Below are 21877 nucleotides of genomic sequence, written 5' to 3' on the forward strand. Positions count from 1 at the left end.
CTGGCGTGCTGCGATTCATGGGGTCGCAAAGAGTAGGACATGACTGAGCGACTGAATTGAACTGAATATAATTCAGCAATTATCTTCTTCATGCCTAGAATACTCTCTCTTGATTTCCTTTTATCCTCTATCTGGAAATTTTCAGTCTCCATTACTAGTGTTTTTTTTTTTTTTTGTACTGCCCTTTTAATTTATATAACCTAATCTTCTGACTTTTGCCCTTTTTCTTTTACATGCTACACTAGTGGTTCTTGATCTTTTCACTCATGAACTTTAAGAATCTGAAGAAGCTATGTGCTGACTTCCTAGGGGGTGGAAATGGATCTGCTTACAAATATACAAAAATTTGCATACATGTTCAGGAGTTTCACAGACCTTCTTCTCTTAAAGCCCATTACTGAACTCCAGGTTAAGGAGTTCCTATGGCTTTAACTGCTACCCATATGTCAATGACTCTCTAATCTCTGTCTCCCACATAAACCACTTTCCTGAGCAACAGGCCTACTGTCCAATAACTTACTAACAACTACATATGAATGCCCCTCAGGCATCTTAGAATTCAAGATATCCCAAGCCAAATGCATTATCATTCCCCTAAAACCTATTTTCTTCCTAGGAGACAACACCTATGGGAAAGAAAACACTATTTTTAAACCTAACATACTGAGATTTAAATCCAGCCCTGGAAGCTTCAGAAATATACGTAAGCCATTTGTGCTTTAATTTCTTCATATTTAACATGAGGATAATAGTATGTCCATTTTCTGGATTGTTATGAGAATTAAAGAGTGGAAAAATCCCTATATGATTGTCACCACATAGCATACACTCCACAAATTAATATTCCTGGATTCCCAATCTCAGCAAAAGCAACTCTAGTCACCAAGAATCCTAAGTCAAAAATGTAGGGATCATCTTCAATGTGTCCTTTTCCTTGTCTGCAACTAATGGACAGCTATACAGTACTGATTTCTCAACTTTCCCCCTGCCCTTAATTCAGGGTGTCATGTTCTTTCTCATGGGCACAGCAATAGTCTCTTAACCACTTGCTCCAGGTCCAATTCCACATTCTTCCAACCTATCCTGTATACTGAAGCCCAAGGATCTTCCCAAGACACATATCTGATAATGCCATGATGGCTTAAATTTGCCCAGTAACCCGTTGCTTCCAGGATTACATCCACCTTAATAGTTCACTGAAGACTGACTATGATCTGGCCCCTGTCTACCTCCAACTCAATCATTTGATTATTTGTGAATATCCTCAACTGCCCATACTGTTTTGGATTCTGTATCTCTGTCCACACTGCTGCCTTTGCTGAATGTCCTCACCCCTGTAATGTCTTTTCTTGGCATTCAGACAACTACTCATCTTTCAAAATGCTGATCAAGCATCATCTACACTATGAAGTTATTCCTGACAGCCTCCTGCCATACCGCTGTTCACTCCCACCTCTATCTGACAGGTGATTTTCTATCCTGGCAAAGATGAATAACATATGGTTCCCAGTCTCAAAAAGCTTATAATCATCATTCAACCAAAAATCTTGCTATATAACCTGGACTAGTAAACTGACTTGAAGGTGAAATTATCAGGAATGAAAAAAGAATGAGTTGTAAGTAACTCAAATACTCAGCTCACTGGTGTATGTGTGTGTGTGTGTGTGTGTGTGCACGTGCACGCACGCTACATGTGTTCAGTTCAGTTCAGTCGCTCAGTCGTGTCCGACTCTTTGCGACCCCATGAATTGCAGCATGCCAGGCCTCCCTGTCCATTACCAACTCCCAGAATTCACCCAAACTCATATGCATCGAGTTGGTGGTGCCATCCAGCCATCTCATCCTCTGTCCTCCCCTTCTCCTCCTGCCCCCAATCCCTCCCAGCATCAGAGTCTTTTCCAATGAGTCAGCTCTTCACATGAGGTAGCCAAAGTATTGGAGTTTCAGCCTCAGCATCAGTCCTTCCAATGATGTGTTAGCTACATATTAACTGATTTAATATTCATGAACTATGAGTTGGGCACTATTATTACATTATTCCCATTTTAGAAGAGAGAAAGCTAAAAGCATAAAGAGACTAACTTGCCCAACATGACCCATCAAAAAATATCAGTATTACTCAGCCATTAAATCCCATGGACGGAGGAGCCTGGTAGGCTGCAGTTCATGGGGTCGCTAGATCGGACACGACTGAGTGACTTCACTTTCACTTTTCACTTTCGTGCATTGGAGAAGGAAATGGCAACCCACTCCAGTGTTCTTGCCTGGAGAATCCCAGGGACGGGGAAGCCTGGTGGGCTGCCGTCTCTGGGGTCACACAGAGTCGGACATGACTGAAGTGACTTACCAGCAGCAGCAGCCATTAAAAAGAATACATTTGTATCAGTTCTAATGAGGTGGATGAAACTGGAGCCTTTTATAGACAGTGAAGTAAGTAAGCCAGAAAGAAAAACACCAATACAGTATACTAATGCATATATATGGAATTTAGAAAGATGGTAATGATAACCCTGTATGCGAGACAGCAAAAGAGACACAGATGTATAGAACAGTCTTTTGGATTCTGTGGGAGAGGGAGAGGGTGGGATGATTTGGGAGAATGGCATTGAAACACGTATAATATCATATAAGAAACAAATAGCCAGTCCAGGTTCGATGCAGGATACAGGATGCTTGGGGCTGGTGCACTGGGATAACCCAGAGGGATGGTATGGGGAGGGAGGTGGGAGGGGGGTTCAGGATGGGGAGCACGTGTACACCCGTGGTGGATTCATGCAGATGTATGGCAAAACCAATACAATATTGTAAAGTAATTAGCCTCCAATTAAAATAAATTTAAAAAATTAAAATATATCAGTATGAATAAAGTATGGACTTCAGTTAACTTTTTAAAAATACAAATGACAAATTAAAATGATAAACTCTTCAGTTCTAATGGAGGTGGTGAACCTATTATACAGAGCCTATTGTACAGAGTGAAGTCAGAAAGAGAAAAACAAATATCATATACTAATGCAGATATATGGAATCTAGAAAGATGGTACTAATGAAATTATTTGCAGGACAGCAGTGGACACACAGACACAGAGAACAGATTTATGGACAGGACTCAGGGGAGGCGGGGAGGAAGGAGAGGGAGGGATGGCTAGACACAGTAACATGGAAACATACATTCAGATCAGATCAGATCAGATCAGTCGCTCAGTCGTGTCCGACTCTTTGCGACCCCATGAATCACAGCACGCCAGGCCTCCCTGTCCTTCACCAACTCTGAGAGTTCACTCAGACTCACGTCCATCGACGTGAGTGATGCCATCCAGCCATCTCATCCTCTGTCGTCCCCTCTTCCCCCTGCCCCCAATCCCTCCCAGCATCAGAGTCTTTTCCAATGAGTCAACTCTTCACATGAGGTGGCCAAAGTACTGGAGTTTCAGCTTTAGCATCATTCCTTCCAAAGAAATCCCAGGGCTGATCTCCTTCAGAATGGACTGGTTGGATCTCCTTGCAGTCCAAGCGACTCTCAAGAGTCTTCTCCAACACCACAGTTCAAAAGGATCAATTGTTCGGCGCTCAGCCTTCTTCACAGTCCAACTCTCACATCCATACCTGACCACAGGAAAAACCATAGCCTTGACCAGACGAACCTTTGTTGGCAAAGTGATGTCTCTGTTTTTGAATATGCTCTCTAGGTTGGTCATAACTTTCCTTCCAAGGAGTAAGCGTCTTTTAATTTCATGGCTGCAGTCACCATCTGCAGTGATTTTGGAGCCCAGAAAAATAAAGTCTGACACTGTTTCCACTGTTTCCCCATCTATTTCCCATGAAGTGATGGGACCGGATGCCATGATCTTCATTTTCTGAATGTTGAGCTTTAAGCCAACTTTTTCACTCTCTACTTTCACCAAGAGGCTTTTGAGTTCCTCTTCACTTTCTGTCATGACGGTGGTGTCATCTGCATACATTACCATATGTAAAACTGTAGCCAATGGGAATTTGCTGTATGACTCAGGGAACTCAAACCTTGGCTTTGTAACAACCTAGAGGGGTGGGACAGTGAAGGCGATGGCACCCCACTCCAGTACTCTTGCCTGGAGAATCCCATGGACGGAGGAGCCTGGTAGGCTGCAGTCCATGGGGTCGCTGAGTCGGACACGACTAAGCGACTTCACTTTCACTTTTATGCACTGGAGAAGGCAATGGCAACCCACTCCAGTGTTCTTGCCTGGAGAATCCCAGGGATGGCGGAGCCTGGTGGGCTGCGGTCTATGGGGTTGTACAGAGTTGGACACGACTGAAGCGACTTAGCAGCAGCAGCAGAGGGGTGGGATGGTAAGGCAAGTGGGAGAGAGGTTCCAGAAGGAGGGGACATGGGTATACCTATGACTGATTCATGTTGATGTTTGGCAGAAACCAACACAATACTGTAAAACAATTATCCTTCAATTAAAAATAAATTTTAAAAGTGATATACTCCTTATAAATACGTCGTGGGATATATATTTATTGCGCCTATTAAAAGTCTGGCACATAAAGGGAAAAAGTGCTCTATTCTCAAAAACAGTTATTTTCGAAATTAAAAAAAAATAGATATAAAGAACAGAAAACTGTACCTCCTTTGAGCAATAAAGTCTTGGGACAAGAGGAGGCTTTCAAATACATCGGTGAGTTAATGATCGAAATTAAATGAGTGCCGAACGCAGCTCTGGAGCCTTCATCTCCATCCCACAAGTCATTATCCACACCTCATCTTTCCTCCTCCTACTTGGGGGCGGGGGGGGGCGGTGGACTATCCAATGAAAGGGCGGTGCTACGTGGGCCTCCCGTGCGCGTGCGCAGCATCGGCTCGAGGATCATTCCCATCCATGCGCTCGAGAGCAACTTCTTCAGTCTGGCCACTGCCAGCGTCAGCGCTACTCCCTCTGCCGTCGCGCCGCCATTTTGAAGACGGGAAGAGTACGGCCCTGGGAGCGCTGGAGGCGGCTGTGTCGGCCGCGACTGGTACGGACTGTTTCCGCCCTCGTTAGTCCCTCCAGATTTGCCCATCTTTTGGCCACAGCTCTCGGTGTTGTCCCTATACTCACAGGGCCCCTGTCGCTGTCCCCGGTCGTCCTGTCAGTCTGTCGTTAGGATCTTTTTCGCTTCCTCAAGCTTCATCTTTGCTGGAACCTTTGCTCACAGCTTGTTTAGAACCCTGATCGGTGTTAAAATACCTACTTGGAGCCTCAGATCTCCATCCTGGTGGACGGGCCCTCTTTCCTCCCCCGGATCTAGTCGGAGTTGTCTTCCGCAGACACACCGGGCGGGCTGAGAATTGCAAGGCCTCCTGTGGGCAGCGACTTGTGCCCTGTGGGGGCAGGGGGCGAATTCCGGTCTCCTGGGGTCCGGGGACAGCTTGGGCTTTGGTCCTGTCGCGGAAGAAGGGACACCCAGTAGGCGATGGTGGACATTACCCGAGTGATCTGTTGTTAGAGCTTAATCCGTCACCGGCCTGTTTTGTTTTGTCCTTTCCCAGGAATAACTTTACAAAAGGGAAGATAATTTCCGTCTGCCCTTTCCGCCAGAAATGGCCAATGTGAGTAAATTAGTCTCTTAAGAAGCAGTACAGTAATAAATTATTTGGGAACTCGTTAAGAAATGGAGGGACGGGTTTAATTATAATGGCATTGATGGCATAATGTTTCTTGTACTTAATGAATCAAAAATGTCAAGGGAAACAAGGGGTGTGAAATTCGGTCAATATGCCTTAAAGGTAGTTTGAAAACAAACATATTTCTCAATACTTTTATTTATTTATGCAAATTCCTTTTGAGAAATAAATTCAGTGCCAGCATCCTTTCGGTAATTTTAAAAGGCATTATTTTTGTAAATACTTAGGATCTATTTTTAAGCCGGTTTCTGTTTGGGTAGGTAAACTGAAGGTTTTGTAGCGGTTTTAGTATAGGAAGTAACCTTACAAATACTAGAAAATGAGAGCGAGAGATTATTCTCATAGGCCAGAGGTATTTATTCACGGTAACTGTCCAGTGACTACTTAAACGCATCGTGGCATAGGGGTCATAAAACATACATGAAAACTAATACAGTAAGAGTAGAAACTAATTTTAAAAGTCACACAGAGGTACAATACAGATTCAAAGCTTTGTGGAGAGGGGAAAGTGGGGGTTTGGGTTCATGTAATCAGAGAAGCATTTGAATTTTAAAAGATGGGTGAGATTATCTAAATCTCACCCAGAACAGGTAAATTCAAAGACACCCCCTGCCCCCCCAAACCCCCTTCAGAAATCAAGAAGTCATTTCTGTCTTCCTGAATGTAAGATGTGTGAAAAAGATGAGTGGGAAATAAGGTTGGATTGTGGATTTGGGATGAAGTAACAAGAGTCTTGGGGCTTTCCAGGTGGCTCAGTGGTACAGAATATTCCTTCCAAGCAGGAAACTCGGGTTCCATCCTTGGGTCAGGAAGATCCCCTGGAGTAAGAAATGGCAACCCACTCAAGTATTCTTGCTTGGGAACAGAGGAGCCTGGTGGGCTACAGTCCATGGGGTCACAAAGAATTGGATGCGACTTAGCAACTAAACCACCAGCAAAGAGTTTTGAATGATACACTTGGGAATTTGGACTTTATCCTTTAACTTTTGGTGATTTAATTAGAGTTGCGTGTTAGGAAGACTAACATGGTAACAGTTAGCCAGAATTGTATTCCTGTAGTTGAATATGATACATTAAGATGAAGGTGAAGTCGCTCAGTGGTGTCGGACTCTTTGCGACCCCATGGACTGTAGCCTACCAGGCTTCTCCGTCCATGGGATTCTCCAGGCAAGAATACTGAAGTGGGTTACCATTTCCTTCTCCAGGGGATCTTCCCGACCCAGGGATCAAATCCGGGTCTCCCACATTGGAGGCAGACGCTTTAACCTCTGAGCCACCAGGGAAGCCCATGATACATTAAGTAATAACCTAATGATGAGACTGTAGGGCCAGGGGAGGATGTTTAAATGTTCAGGTGGACAGAATGCTCTGGAGACAGGCCTTGCATTTTGGAGACATGTGGAGGAGGTTCAGTTTATCTGGATCTTGAAGAAGGAGTTGGAATTTGTCCGGCCTAAGAGGAGAAGGAAAAGGGCATTTTAGTGGAAGAAATCTTATGGAAGTATAAAAGACAGAAATATGGAAATGTTGGGTAAGTATTTTTGTGTGACTGAGAAGTGGAATAAGAGAAGGGAAGATAAAATTAGTAAGAAATTCTGTCAGAGAGGTAGAAAGACCAGTCAAAGAACACACAGGTTGGATTTCAGAATACTATATGAAAGGGAAAAAGTGATTCCAAAGTATCAATTGGCTAGAGTTCTTCAGCCTCCTGGTAACTAGTTTTCATACCTCCTCTCTAATCCCACTCCTTTCTCTCCACTACTCTTAGTTGTACAGTCCTTAAAACATCCTTTATTTTTATCAGTTAACTCTCTTCCTCCCTGCCTACAGGTTAAAATTCTGATTTATTATCTTTTTGTAATAGGCCCTTTACTGTCTGTGTCACAAAGTATAAAGCCTTTTATAGTTTCTCATTAGTTAAATTTCAAGCCTGTTCTTTACTGCATTACTTTATGTCCACCTTCAGTGAACCTGTCACTCTTTGAAAACAACCTCCATACCTTTCTTCCTGAAAGGCCTTCACTGAAATGAGTACCTAAATTTCTGTTTCTTCACAACCCAGTATATCCTCCATGAAACTTTTCCTATGACCTCAAAGATCTCTTAATTGTTCAAATCTTTTAGTAGAATTTCACAGATGGTATCGTATTTGTTCTTACGCGTTTTCCACTAATCTAAGAGTCAGCAGTGTTTTTAAATATAAAGGGCCAGGTAGCAAATATTTTAGGCTTTGTAGGCCAGAGTCTCTGACATAACTCTGCAATTATGACATGAAAGCAGCCATAGACAATACATAAATGTGTGTGGCAGTGTTGCAATAGAACTGTATTCACCAGAACAGACACAAGGCTACAGCCTGCTATAGTTTGCCAACCCCTGCATTAAGTTATTCTGACTCAGCTATTTTGATTAAAGTTTATACATGAAAGATGTCCACACATTCATATTGTAACTGACCTGAGTCTAGCAAATGAACATAGGAGCAGAAAAGTTATCATGAAGATGTTTGCTAAACTGGAGGAAAGTGGACATTGCCATAAAATCAAGAGAAAGATAGCATAGGAGATAATCAGTACAATCTAATAGTAGTAAAAGAAGAGTGTGAAAGTAAGTAGGATTCTTTTTTTCTAGGAGAGGTTTTGAAAGTTCTTTATTTTGAGAATAGAAGAATCTTACTAGCTGTGCCACTTTTTTAGTGTTGCTGCTGAATAGGGCAACTTTTCAGAGTTCCTGTTCTTCCTGTATGGCACTCTTGATTCTGGCCTTGCTAGGAAAGCCATATATTTTTACCCAAATAACTTAGTACTTTTTTTTCTTTTAATATTTGTGTTTATTTTTAAAATTATAAATATGTGTGATACTCATTCTATGGCAGGTTGCTCAATAACAGTAGAATCAATGTTGGTTTTAAAAGATACATTGCAATGTGAGGATATGCCCGAGATTGTCTGTGTTAGTACAACATTTACATCCAGAATAATTTGGGGTTTTGTGTCATTCTTAGGTGCTCTGTAACAGAGCCAGACTGGTTTCCTATCTCCCAGGATTTTGCTCTTTAGTTAAAAGGGTTGTCAATCCCAGAGCCTTTTCAACCGCAGGATCTTCAGGTTCTGATGAGTCTCATGTGGCCACTGCACCTCCAGATATCTGTAAGTGAAACTTATTTTTTCTTTACTTACAATTGTTTCATAACATTTGTTAGGTTTCCTGAAATATTTCTTCTTGAAGTTTTACTGATCTTCTAAAGTTGAGTTTATCCCTTTGAAAGTAAATCAGAGCTCTGCCTAAATATTTATGCCAGAAAGTTACAATACTTAAAAAAAAAAAATGAATGAATACTGGTTTCTACAACTTACTTTCTTCAACTTTAGTTTTTTTCTAATCTGTATTCAGACACACTCAGTCTTCCCTGAAACAAATCTTCTTTGGATCCTATTAAACTATGTTACTACTTCTTGCCACTCTGCTGAATTTCCTAAATGTAGCCATCACTTTTTACTAACAAGTGTTTATTAAATCAGAGTCTGCTTTTTCTTATCCACCTTGCAGTCCACTATATCACATGAATCATTCTAAAATACTGTAAATCATGACATTTCCATCATAAGCCTCAAATATCTCCCATTGCTTTCAGTAGCCATTCCTAAACTATCCACAAACTGAATCATTGTTCAAGATCTAAAAAAAAACAATTTTTTTAAGTTCTGTAATTAGTTAACTTTGAGAACTGCTTTATGCCAAAGTCCTATCTTAGAGGTTTATAAAGCACACTAAAATACTAAGGGAGGGCTCTTAGAAACTTTACCTAATGTATTCTAAAGTGATTGCCCATGAATCCTTTTTTCATTCAGTACATTACTTACAGTGTAATGTTAGTTCACTTGGGCATGCAGAGCCTCCCCTAGTTTTCTTGCCTCAGTTTTCTAACCCCATCTCTGAGTATTCCTCAGTTTTCTTGATCTGAAGGCTAAACATATATCTATCATAAATGAAAGGTCTGTCACTCAGAATAGTTAAGGGTTTGTATTGTGAATATACAGCTTGGCCTCCCTGTCCATGGGTTCTGCATCGTCAGATTCAACCAATCAGAGATTGAAAATATTTGAGGGGGTGGGAAATTCCAGAAAGTTCCAAATAGCAAAACTTGAATTTGCCATGTGCCAGCAATTATTTACATATCATTTACTTTGTGTTTGATATTATAGGTAATCTGGAGATGATTTAAAGTATACAGGAGGATGTACATAGGTTACATATATGCACATACAGTTCATTCTTGAACATCATGGGTTTGAGCTGTGCATATCTGTTTTATACACAGGGTTTTTTTCCAATAATAACTAACTACGGTACTACACAGTTCTCGGTTCCTTGACTCTGAGGATGTGGAAATGACTAAGCAGAGAACTGACTATGAATTATACTCAGATTTGTGACTGCAGGGTTTGAACAACTAACTCTTGAGTTGCTCAAAGGTCAGTTGAACTATACCCTTTTTATATAAAGACTTGAGCATATGCAGATTTTGATATCCATGAGGGTCCAGGAAGCACTGCCTTGTGAATACCTAGGGAGAACTATATAAAGAATTTTTGTAGATCAGTAGGAAAAAAAACAACCCAGTAGAAAACCAAACAAAAATTTCAAAAATGAGTTTTAACAGGCTATTTCTGTAAGAGAAAACCTAAATGACCAGTAAACATTTGAAAATATGCTCATATCCAATATTAATATTGAGTATTTATTTGAAGACCCAGATCTGAATAATATATAAAACCCATGTTGTTCAGAACAGCTGGTAAGTTTTAGGTTGTGAACTGACTCCAGTCGGTCATTGGTGGCTGTCTAGACCTTATCACTCTGTGATCTGCAGACCAGTATAGCATGGCATGGTGTAGCATCAGCATCATCTGGGACTGGTTAGAAACGAATTTTGAGCCCCACTTCAGATCTGGTAAATCAGAATCTGCATTTTGAGAAGTTCTCAGATGATTCTTAAATACTTAATAGTTTGAGATGTGTGCTGGGCTAGAGTGTTTGGGTTGAGAATTATGTGACAATGTCTGGGTTCAGCAGGGAAAAGTTCCATAATTGATAGGTAATGTCTGTCATAGGTATGGAAGAGAGATATGGGTGTCACATAGGGGCAGCCGTAATGACATGACCATTTTTAGTCACTTAGTTCTGGCAGAATATTTATAAATACTTTTATTGCCAACTAAAGTCTGCAGCCATCCTTTCCTTTCTCTGAACAAAATTCCTACTCTGAGTGTTTCTTCATTTGATTCTCTAAGTTACTTTTTTCTGGATCTTTGTTAATTTTTCACGTTAGGATTTTTTTTAATTTTATAGGAATAAAGTAATGTGTATTCTGTAAGTATTTAATCCATATTCATGCATGTGACTGGTAAACAGGGCATTATGTCACTTTGGTTGGTACAGAATTTTTTCCAGTCCATTAATGTTTTGTGCCACCAGGTAACAGCAGTTGAATGCCCCTCCCCAAGGGTTACCTGGTGGCTCAGATGGTAAAGAATCTGACTGCAGGATGGGAGGCCCGAGTTCGATCCCTGAGTCAGGAAGATACCCTAGAGAAGGAACTGGCAACCCACTGTAGTATTCTTGCCTCGAGAATCCCATGACAGGGAAGCCTAGCGGGCTACAGTCCATGGGGTCACAAAGAATCGAACACCACTGAGCAATTAACATACACAACACACCCCAAGGGTAACCACTATTAAGTCTGGTATCTTTACTTTCAAGTTGTTTTTTTTTTTCTGTATTTAAAGCATTATTATAAGCATGTAAAATGAATGTCACGTATACTGTTCTTGGATTTAGCTTTTTCTTTTAATGTCATTTATCCTGTGAACTCTTTCACCGTATGTAGAGATTTACTAATGACCGTTAAGAATTACATAGTACGGAGGTTCCCTGATGGTCTAATGGTTAGGATTCCAGGCTTTCACTGCCATGGTCTGGGTTCAGTTCCTTTTTGGGGAACAGAGATCCCACAAGCCACACAGCGAAGCCAGAAAAAAAAGAATTACATAGTATGGATTATAATACTTTATTGAATCCGTTCCCTAATAAGGAAATTAACTATGAGTTGGCAGCTGGTTTCTTCAACTAGTGATTTGGAAATAACATGAAACCAACTAACATATTCAACCAGTAAAGCAAACTTCAAAGATCTATTGTTTAGGTAAAAGGAAAAAAAAAAAAAAAACCTTATTGGAAGAACAACATTCTTTCACATTCTTTCAGTCTACCAGTGCACTTAGGTTGTAAGGAGAAAATGGTTCATTTTGTTGTTCCTCTTCAGGCTCTCGAACAGTTTGGCCTGATGAAACTATGGGACCATTTGGACCTCAGGATCATAGATTCCAGCTTCCTGGGAACATAGGTTTTGACTGTCACCTCAACGGGACGGCATCACAGAAGAAAAGCCAGGTTCATAAAACTTTACCTGATGTTCTAGCAGAACCTTTATCGAGTGAAAGACATGAGTTTGTTATGGCACAATATGTGAATGAATTTCAGGTATGTTGTTAGTATCATTTATTCTGTATTCTAATTATTAAAGCTATATTTCTGATAACTATAAGCATATTATTTTCATTGAAAAAGTTAAAAGAAAAATCTGTTTAAGTCCATTATATACAGAAAAAGCATGTCTAGTTTTTAAAACCTTGGTATTGTCCTATACCTAGTTTTGCTATATAATTTTTCACATTGCAGTCTCTTAGGTAATTCTTCAAAATATCTTTTTTAATAAATATTTATTGTAAACATAAATAACTTAATTTCTGTAACTGGAAATTTAGATTTTCTTTTTTTCATTTTTACAAACAGTAATTATAATCTATATATGGACCAAATTCCAACTAGCTTTATATTCCTCTAACCATTTAGAAACTTAAAAAAATTTTGAGATCTCTAAAATTCTTCAGATATAGTAAACTAAAAAGTAGAATTTTTAAATAGGTGTTGTAAAAACAGTTACTGAGAGGTTTTTTATGAGTTTTTTAGAACCGGTTTTTAAAACTAGTATTGCATCCTTGTTCACTCAAATGGGAAGTTACATGCATTTCAGAGTTTGTCAAAACCCCTGATCATTACCATTTTTCATATTTCTGTGTAGTTTCAGGTGAAGATTTTGATCAAAACGATATTATTAAAAGTGATAACCCCTCACAGTTATGGGTTATATCAGTAACCTAACACTGGAACACAGTTGACCTCCCCTTTTTCTCTCAGATAATTCCTTCTCAGTCTTCTTGGCTCCTCTGTCCACCAGTTATATGATATTTCCCAAAAGTCTGTTCTTCATTTTTCCTTTGACTTGCTCCCTGGTCACTTAAGTCCTCAGCTTTCTCCATAGGCTCTGTCTTCATATTTCCTAACTTTCTGTTTCTGACATTGCTGGTTCTGTATTACTTGCCAAATATCTTTATCTGGATGTCTCAGAAGTACCAAAATTAGGACTAGTACACGTCTAGCACTGAATGAGTCCTTTTTTCTCTCAATGTCTTTATTCCCATGTTGTCAGTCATATAAGTGATTTAGTCATCCTCGCACTTCCCTAAAGTAAAGATTACATTGCAACCTTGCCTCCTCTTTTCATCATTCCCCCATATATAGTGACAGTTACATTGCTTTCATCTCTGAAAGTAGCCCTTAAATTTGTGTCACTTTAGTTCTCACTAATACTATTAGAGTTCAGCACCTCCTTATCTTACCTCTGTTTTTAGATGCATTATAGTAGCATGGACTGTGGAGATAGGATAAGTCTGTATACAGAGATTAACTCTTATTTATTGATAATTAGTTTCGTGACCTTGAGAAAGTTATTTCACCTTTCTGAGACTGTTTCTTTATATGTAAAATAAGGATAATTTATTAATACTATTTAATTTAAAATCAAAATTTTGTAATGTGGCATAAATGGATTTCCATAGTTTTGATCCTTTTCTCACCTTACCTCCCACGATTTCCTATTCCTTCTACATTGTAATCACAGCATACTTTTCATTTTTTGAAAATTACACCGTTCTCTTTGACCATTGCATGCCTTTGCACTATTATTTCTTGCTAGACTATTTTTTTTCCTTTGGGATTCTTAATCTGTATTCTGTCCATTCTTTTATATGTCAGACACATATTTTAACATGTAACTCAAGTGTGATTTCAACCTTTCCTGATTTCTCCCAACAAAGCAAGTTTCTTCCCCATTTATACTTCCAGAAGACTTCCTTCACAACTGTGTAGCACTTTTCATATTGGATTGCATTTATTTGTTCATGCTGTTTTTCTTCTACTAACCCTTATATACCTGAGAGTGAAGACTGGATTTTTACCATTGTAGTGTCTGCTCCTGTTGTAATGGCTGATGTATAATAGGCACCCATTAAATTTCAGTTGAATAAGAGCCTCTAGGCTTTTCCTGTTGGAGAGATTATATATTTAATCATGTTGTTTTGTAATTTAGTGTACTTATGCCCATTTTACAGAACAAAAGAAAGGATAATCAGATATAACAAAATATCAGAAGAGGTAACATTATAAGATACAATCATGGCATTTTTAACTTTTTTAACCGACTCCTATTAAGTCTAGGATATCAGAAGGTATATATTCCTTTTTTTTTTTTAACTCAACATTTTAAAAAAATTCTCAAATTACATTCATCATAGAGAAAAGTTTGAATATGTAAGAATACACTGATTATTACCTGATCACCAGCTAGGTTAAGATTATTGAAAAAGCTATGTTATTACAAACAGGTTTATAACGGGCAGGATATTTTATTTGAACTCCAGATTTTGTTTATCTATATTTCTTACTCCCCTAAAGGGTAATGATGCACCTGTTGAACAAGAAATTAACAGTGCAGAAACTTACTTTGAAAGTGCCAAAGTAGAATGTGCAATCCAAACATGTCCAGAGTTGCTGCGAAGAGGTGTGTTGTGCTTTATTCATTTTTACACTAGTGTGTGTCAGATTACGTCACTAATTTAAATGTTGAAAAATGTACTCCTTAACATGTCTCACTGGAAATGATGATTGCCTGGCCAAGGAAAAGACTAGCAGATGTCCCCTGACATCTGACCTCATGCTGCCATTAGACAGGATTAGTAGAATTTTCACTAACTTTTTCCCTAAAGTCATCCTACTCCCAGGTGATTACTGAGGAAAATCTTAATAATAAACTTTTTTCTTAATTCCAAGATCAACAACATGTAACCCAACTTACTCTTTGGAATTGTTGGCAGTATATTTTTGGTTCATCCAAAAAGAACGGAAGTAAACCAAAACTAAATTTAGTTCATCCTTTTAAAAAACAATATGCATTTATAAACCTAACTTGGTACCATAATGATTTGACTTAATCATCATTTTTCTAAAGTGTTTTATGCACTGTTTCTTTTTTCAAAAAAAAAACAAATAATGTTTTCCTGGAATTTTATTCTTATTTATAGATTTTGAATCACTGTTTCCAGAAGTAGCCACCAACAAACTAATGATTCTGACCGTAACACAGAAAACTAAGAATGATATGACTGTTTGGAGTGAGGAGGTAGAAAATGAAAGAGAAGTGCTCTTAGAAAAGGTAATTCTTTCAACTGCTGACTGTTTAGTTTTATAATCTTATTTAAACAACAGTAAACACTGTTTTAAAATGACGGCTGTCTTTTCTTACTGTTATTAGTTCTCTCCTAATGTATGTCAGTATTTAAAAAATGTACATGTTTTCTGAAAATAAAAATGCCAGGGTTTTTTATGTTTGTTTGTTTTAGTATCTGAAAAATTTATATTCTGTCCAGTACTTCCTCAGTTTTTTTTGTTTTTTTTTTTTAATTTATGTCTATCTTAGGAAGTTTGGAAATGCAGTAAACAACAAAAATGTAAAATTAACTCTTCATACCCATCCCTGTCTCCTCTCTTATCCTGTTCTCTCCCTCCATGTCTCTTTCTGTCTCTTAAGCATGTCAAGTAAAAAGTGAAAATTACCTAATTCTTCTTCATAGTGTAAACAGTGTACAGTACAATAATAATATAATAGTTGTACATACCCACATTTTTCCCATCCTTTGCTTTTAACTAGAAAATATGTTTTGACACCTTTCCTTCACATTTCACATAGATTATATTTCATTCTTTGTAAAATCTGTATAATATTAGATTACATGGGCAAACCATAAATTTTTTAAATTATTAAAAAAATTTTTAGCCTTTTGTAAGTTGAAAATCAAACTTTTGCTTTTATAGGCAGTGAATATATTTGTACATTTATTTTTATGCCCATATTTACATATTCCTAAATAGGTAATTGCTAAATCAAGGGATATATTTAAGTTATAATATATACTGTCAGTTTGTCCACCAAAAAGATCATCCTAGTATATAGGCTGTTACTCTTACCCTGGATATTAGCATTATTTTTCATTTTTATCAACCTGAGAAATAAGTGGTAACTTAAAATCTCATATTTAGAAATTATATGAGTTTGATTCCTTTGTATGTATGACAAGTTAAGATTAGCTTACTTAACTACAGTTGAAAAAATTCTCTTTACTAATTTACATGCAGAATAATATTGGGAGTTTTTTAATGTTTTCTTTAGTGTTGGATGTATGGTTCTCACAACTTATAAAAATATTGTTTACATACTTAACAAAGTATTTTATGATAATGACTTCACACTTAATGTCCCAAATATAGCTTTGCTAATAAATTCCAGGTAGTAATTAAGTCAGGAGCAAATTACATGCTTAACAAAGAAGTTATAGAGAGGCATAAGACATTGTCTCTGATTTTTAGAAGATCTGAATTTGATGAGTTGAAATTTAAATATCCAATAACTCAGTAAACATTTTCTGCTTATATATTAAGACCAGGAGTAGTTTATTATCACTATCATTTAGATGCTGGAGAGTTTGCTCTCACATGTACATTGCATTGTAAGTCCTACTTTTTGATTCGTCTAAGGTTCTGAGCCTCACTTGATACTGACCCCAGTATAGATATAACTCAGTTTTCTATAACCAATTTTCAGGTTTTTGAAATGGCACTATACTTTTTCATGTGATTTTTAATTTTATAGTGACTAAAGCTATTTTATTTTTTATGGAAAAGAAAACATCTCTTTCTATTTTAGATATGTTAGTGATTATTTTAGAATCACACATGACTTTACTGTCCAAGTAGATATTTTATCTTTTGTGGTTTAAATCTATCCTAGTTTTTTCCAGCAGATGTCAGTGTTTCCTACTGATGAGCAGAATAAGATAAATGTTTAAACTGGTTTTTTCTGTGGTCATTTGGCATTCTTAATCTTTGCAAACATTTAAATACATTGTTTTGTTCACCTTGTAGTTTTTGTATATGTCTTATTACATTGATACATAATTTTAATGACTTTTCTAGACCATATTCAGTTTTCCTACTTTTTAAGAATTGTGAGGATTAATGAAATACAGCAGTAAGTGCAAATATTATATAGATAACCTAAAGAATACAGTATTTTTAAATTTTTTCATTAGTTTACAAAAGTTTAGGCATATCTTGGAGATATTGCTGGTTCGGCTCCATCACAATAAAGCTAATATGGCAATAAAGTGAGTTACATGGATATTTTGGTTTCCCAGTGTATATAAAAGTTATGTTTATGTTATACTGTAGTCTATTAAATGTGTAATAGCATTATGTCTTAAAAAATGCATACCATAATTTTAAAATACTTTGTTGCTAAAAAATGCTGACCATCATCTTAGCCTTCGATGAGTCATAGTAGTAAAACATCAGTAAAGGTCAGTGACTGCAGATCATCATAAATATAATAATAGATGAAAAAGTTTGGAATACTGAGAGAATTACAAAAATGTGACACAGAGACATGAAGTGAGCAAATGTTACTGGAAAAATGTCACCAATAGACTTGCTGGACACAGGGTTGCCACAGGCCTTCAACTTGTAAAACCACGTTATCTGCGAAGTACAATGAAGTCCAAAAAATGAGATACGCCTGTTTTTAGAGAACATAGGTTAGTTTAGGTTGTTTATGTATAGGAGGGATCAATAAACTTTTTCTAAGGAGCCAGATGGTAGCTTTTTAGGCTTTTTAGGTCATAGGTTCTCAACTACTCAGTTTTACCCTTGTATTGTTAAAGAAACCATATGAGGTGAAGTGAAGTCACTCAGTCGTGTCCAACTCTTTGCGACCTCTTGGTCTGTAGCGCACCAGGCTCCTCCATCCATGGAATTTTCTAGGCAAGAGTACTGGAGTGGGTTGCCATTTCCTTCTCCAGGGGATCTTCCTGACCCAGGGATCGAACCTGGGTCTCCTGCATTGTGGGCAGACGCTTTACCGTCTGAGCCACCGGGGAATCCCTAAGAAACCATAGACAATATATAAATGAATAGGCATGGCTTCATTTCAGCAAAACTGTATTTATACAAACAGGCAGCCACTCAGTTTGATGGCCCTCTGACTATTACTTCCTCATCCCTTATTTAGAGTATGGCCCATGTGCCTAACTTTAGCTTGGACTTTCAACCAGCTGAATGCCAGAGATGCTCAGTGAGGTCTCATCACTTGGGGTGGGCCTGAAATTCATGTTCCCCAGCACTGTATGACCCCTGATAACACTATTCAGCTGCAGCCTTGCAGCTGGCACTCTGCTAGACCTCAAGGAATCTCACCCTGTGTCTGCACAGCTCAGCATGAGGCCACTGAACCAGGAAAGACTGTTCTACAGACTGCTTTGAAACCCTGTTGTGCATCAGCCTCTTCTCCAGCACCCTACCCCACAAAGTCAGATGATTCAGCAGTCCAGACCTGTTGCTTCCTCTGCCTCAGCTCAGTGACACTGTCACTTTGCTTTGTCCTGCAACAGAAAAGTGTCCCCAGACAGAAGGCTAGAGTGTATATGGGGATCACCTTACTTGTTTCCCTTCTCTTGAAGACTACAGTTTTGTGTCTGCCTGTTGTTCAGTGTCTGAAAACAGTTGCATCATGTATTTTAGTCATTTTTATAGTTTTCAGCAGGTGGCAAGTTTGATAACTGTTACTCTATTATGACTGGAAGTGGAATTGTGCCCTTGTTTTTAAACACTTACAGTCTGTCCTTTTTTAACATTCTAATCTGGTTCTAATATTTGTTGTCTTTTTCACTGCTTAGAGTTCTGGTAGAGCTAGTCTTTGCATCATAGGAGTTAACATCACAGGATTTTGAATAGGTAATGCATGTACATGGTCTGTATTATTTATACACTACATAGAAAAATAGAGAAGCATATAGTGAAAAGTAAGTATGCTGTCCAGCCCTGTACCCAGTCTATCCTTTTTATCTTATTTTCATGTGCCTTGTCAGAAATATTTCATGACTATGTGACTGGATAGGTGTATTTTTGAAGGACATACAAACAAGTACCTGTTTTTAAACAACTTCCATTCAAATTAATGAATGGTTCAGATCTTTTCATTATGACTATTTTGTTTTCCCTTTCTTACCTTATTTGGAAATTTCCATAATAATATAAAATAGCAACTGTAGTTTATAATCCTTGACAAATTTGGGAGTTAATAGCACAAAAGTGATTAGAAATAGTTCCTAAAACAAATAATTTAGAAGAAAAAATGTACAATTTAGACTTAAAAAAAATCAAAGTGTTACATTAACATTAATCGTTTAGACTGGTGAAAATAATCTTAAGACTATAAGTCCTAATTTATCATTAGTTTTAACTTTTTATTAATCTTGTATTCTCTATCTGAGGCAAAAGATAATTTATTTTAAAAATTTACTGAAAAATAAAACAGTCTGTAGTGATGCTATCTTGAGCATAGTATTTGTGTCTTTTTCTATGCAGTTCATCAGCGGTGCTAAGGAAATTTGCTATGCCCTCCGAGCTGAAGGCTATTGGGCTGACTTTATTGACCCATCATCTGGTTTGGCAGTGAGTAATTAAATACATTTTGAAAGCCAGATTATGTAATTTGAAGTAGGAATTATTTTTCTATAATTATAGCCTAGGTAAAAATAAATCATTTAGGACTTCTTGAAAACTTCACAATTTTATGCACAGAAGTACCACGAATCAATTGAATTCACAACTTTGAGGGACCTCTGTCACTCCTGGTTAAACTTCTCCATCACTTTAAATTTTTTTATTAAAAATAATTTCAAAATTTATTTTTTCCATCCTTACTAATAGACATTATTCAAATTACATTGAATTAGTGTGCTTACTGTTAGTTAAAAATTAGCATTCAGTAGTTTCATTAAGGAAGAAAGTTATTTTTAGAATTAAGAAAATTTGGATGGTAAAGAAATATTTAAAAGTAACTTTTTGGAAATCAACATTTATAAAGCTATACTTTAAAAAAAATAATGAGCCACTGTGTCACATTTTAAATTCTGTGTATGTCTTTCAGTTACAAATAGTAATAAAATTTATTTTAATCTTAAGATAGAAATATATATTGTTTCTTCTTGAGGTTAAGATTTAGTGAGTACTAGAAACGAAAAATACCCTGGGCTATAGTTTTCTTATCTTAAAAACTACAAAGGTGAACCATATGATTGCCTAAGACTTATTTCATCTCTAAAGGTCATGTGAAGTTATACGTTTGGTTCTAGATAACGTGCAGTCTGCTAGATCATTCATTTCACATTTCCATAATACACAGGTATTGAGGGGAGAGGTTTTAGGGCAGTTAGGTGTTACATGTGACCCTTTTATTTCTTATTTGACCTTTTAAATATTTGCAGTATTTATACAGATCTGTGTTCATGTTTACATAAAAATTATTACTCCATTATCTTTCTTGTTAATAAAAATATGACATCATTTTTTATTTCTTCCAGTTTTTTGGACCATATACAAACAACACTCTTTTTGAGACAGATGAACGCTATCGACATTTAGGATTCTCTGTTGATGATCTTGGCTGCTGTAAAGTGATTCGTCACAGTCTCTGGGGTACCCATGTGGTTGTAGGGAGTATCTTCACTAATGCTACACCAGACAGCCATATTATGAAGAAATTAAGTGGAAACTAGCAGTAGGGTCAATTAATTTGATCTTATGCTTGTAACATTTGGGATGATCCACAAGCATTGTCAAAGGCTTCCTACTCCGTTGTAGGTATTTATTTCAACATTATGGATTACAATATTGGCAAGGGTTTATAATTTTTAAATTTCAAATACTCATACTATCATTAAATACATGTTGAGCACATCCACATTGTACAAAATGTGATAATTAACATGTAACCAGGGTATGATCTCATATTGTTACTTCTTCCCTTAATTGGAAAAACCTCACTTTTAATTATACCTCTCCAAAAATAAATCATACATTTGGCTGTGATCATATGTGGTTTTTTTTTTTTTTTTGCAGTCTTTTTAAAATACAGTTCTTAAAGTTTTTTTCTTTTTTTAAATAAATGCAGTTGAGAATTCTGGATTCAGTGTAGATTTAACTTAAAAAAAATTTTTTTTTCTTTATTACTTATCAAGTGTCCTGGTACCAGTCTGAGTATTACTTTGAAATGTATGTGCAGAAAAAGAATAAGAATAATACTACATGTTTACATATAAAAGAATTTGAATCTCAACTTTATATAATAGTAAAAAGTAATTCTTAACTCCTTGGCGAGACAGAGAAGTGTTTTATTCTCAGACAAAACTATGACTCAGCTGCTAAGTCTATTTCTCTAATTTTAACAACATATAGAAACTGCAGTAGTTTACAGAAATGCCTCATGGCAGACAGAACTTGTTTTTACAACATTTTAAACTCAGAATTGGAGAAGGCAATGGCACCCCACTCCAGTACTCTTGCCTGGAAAATCCCATGGACGGAGGAGCCTGATAGGCTGCAGTCCATGGGGTCACTGAGGGTTGGATACAACTGAGCAACTTCACTTTCACTTTTCACTTTCATGCATTGGAGAAGGAAATGGCAACCCACTCCAGTGTTCTTGCCTGGAGAATGCCAGGGACGGGGGAGCCTGGTGGGATGCCGTCTATGGGGTCGCACAGAGTCAGACACAACTGAAGTGACTTAATAGTAGTAGTAAACTCAGATTTATCTTTGATTTGTTTTTTGTCAATAGGAATAGAAATAAATCTCAGGAGAACAAATAACTTCTGCCAAATGAATTATTTGAAATGGATTTTTCTGTATTTTTTTTAAATTAAATGCCTGTTTTAAATG

The 21877-nt window shown here is 37.2% G+C and overlaps 1 protein-coding gene across 1 annotated transcript; it reads left to right on the forward strand.

Annotated features, from left to right (window-relative positions):
- Positions 1-4909: 4909 nt before the first annotated feature.
- MMADHC (metabolism of cobalamin associated D) lies at positions 4910-21028 on the forward strand. Its single transcript, XM_061438370.1, has 8 exons — positions 4910-4998; positions 5513-5572; positions 8652-8796; positions 11973-12190; positions 14504-14609; positions 15130-15260; positions 19523-19609; positions 20521-21028. The coding sequence occupies exons 2-8, from the start codon at positions 5564-5566 to the stop codon at positions 20713-20715; spliced, it is 891 nt and encodes a 296-aa protein (XP_061294354.1). The 5' UTR covers positions 4910-4998; positions 5513-5563; the 3' UTR covers positions 20716-21028.
- The last annotated feature ends 849 nt before the right edge of the window (positions 21029-21877 follow it).

The sequence above is a fragment of the Bos javanicus genome, chromosome 2, assembly GCF_032452875.1.
Source record: "Bos javanicus breed banteng chromosome 2, ARS-OSU_banteng_1.0, whole genome shotgun sequence".
In the NCBI taxonomy this organism is placed as follows: Eukaryota; Metazoa; Chordata; class Mammalia; order Artiodactyla; family Bovidae; genus Bos; species Bos javanicus.

Bases quoted from the DNA above. Each gene is read 5' to 3' on its own strand.
- MMADHC (XM_061438370.1), top strand. The intron at 8,797-11,972 runs GTAAGTGAAACT...GTTCCTCTTCAG, and splicing joins CACTGCACCTCCAGATATCT to GCTCTCGAACAGTTTGGCCT. The intron at 15,261-19,522 runs GTAATTCTTTCA...TTTTCTATGCAG, and splicing joins GAGAAGTGCTCTTAGAAAAG to TTCATCAGCGGTGCTAAGGA.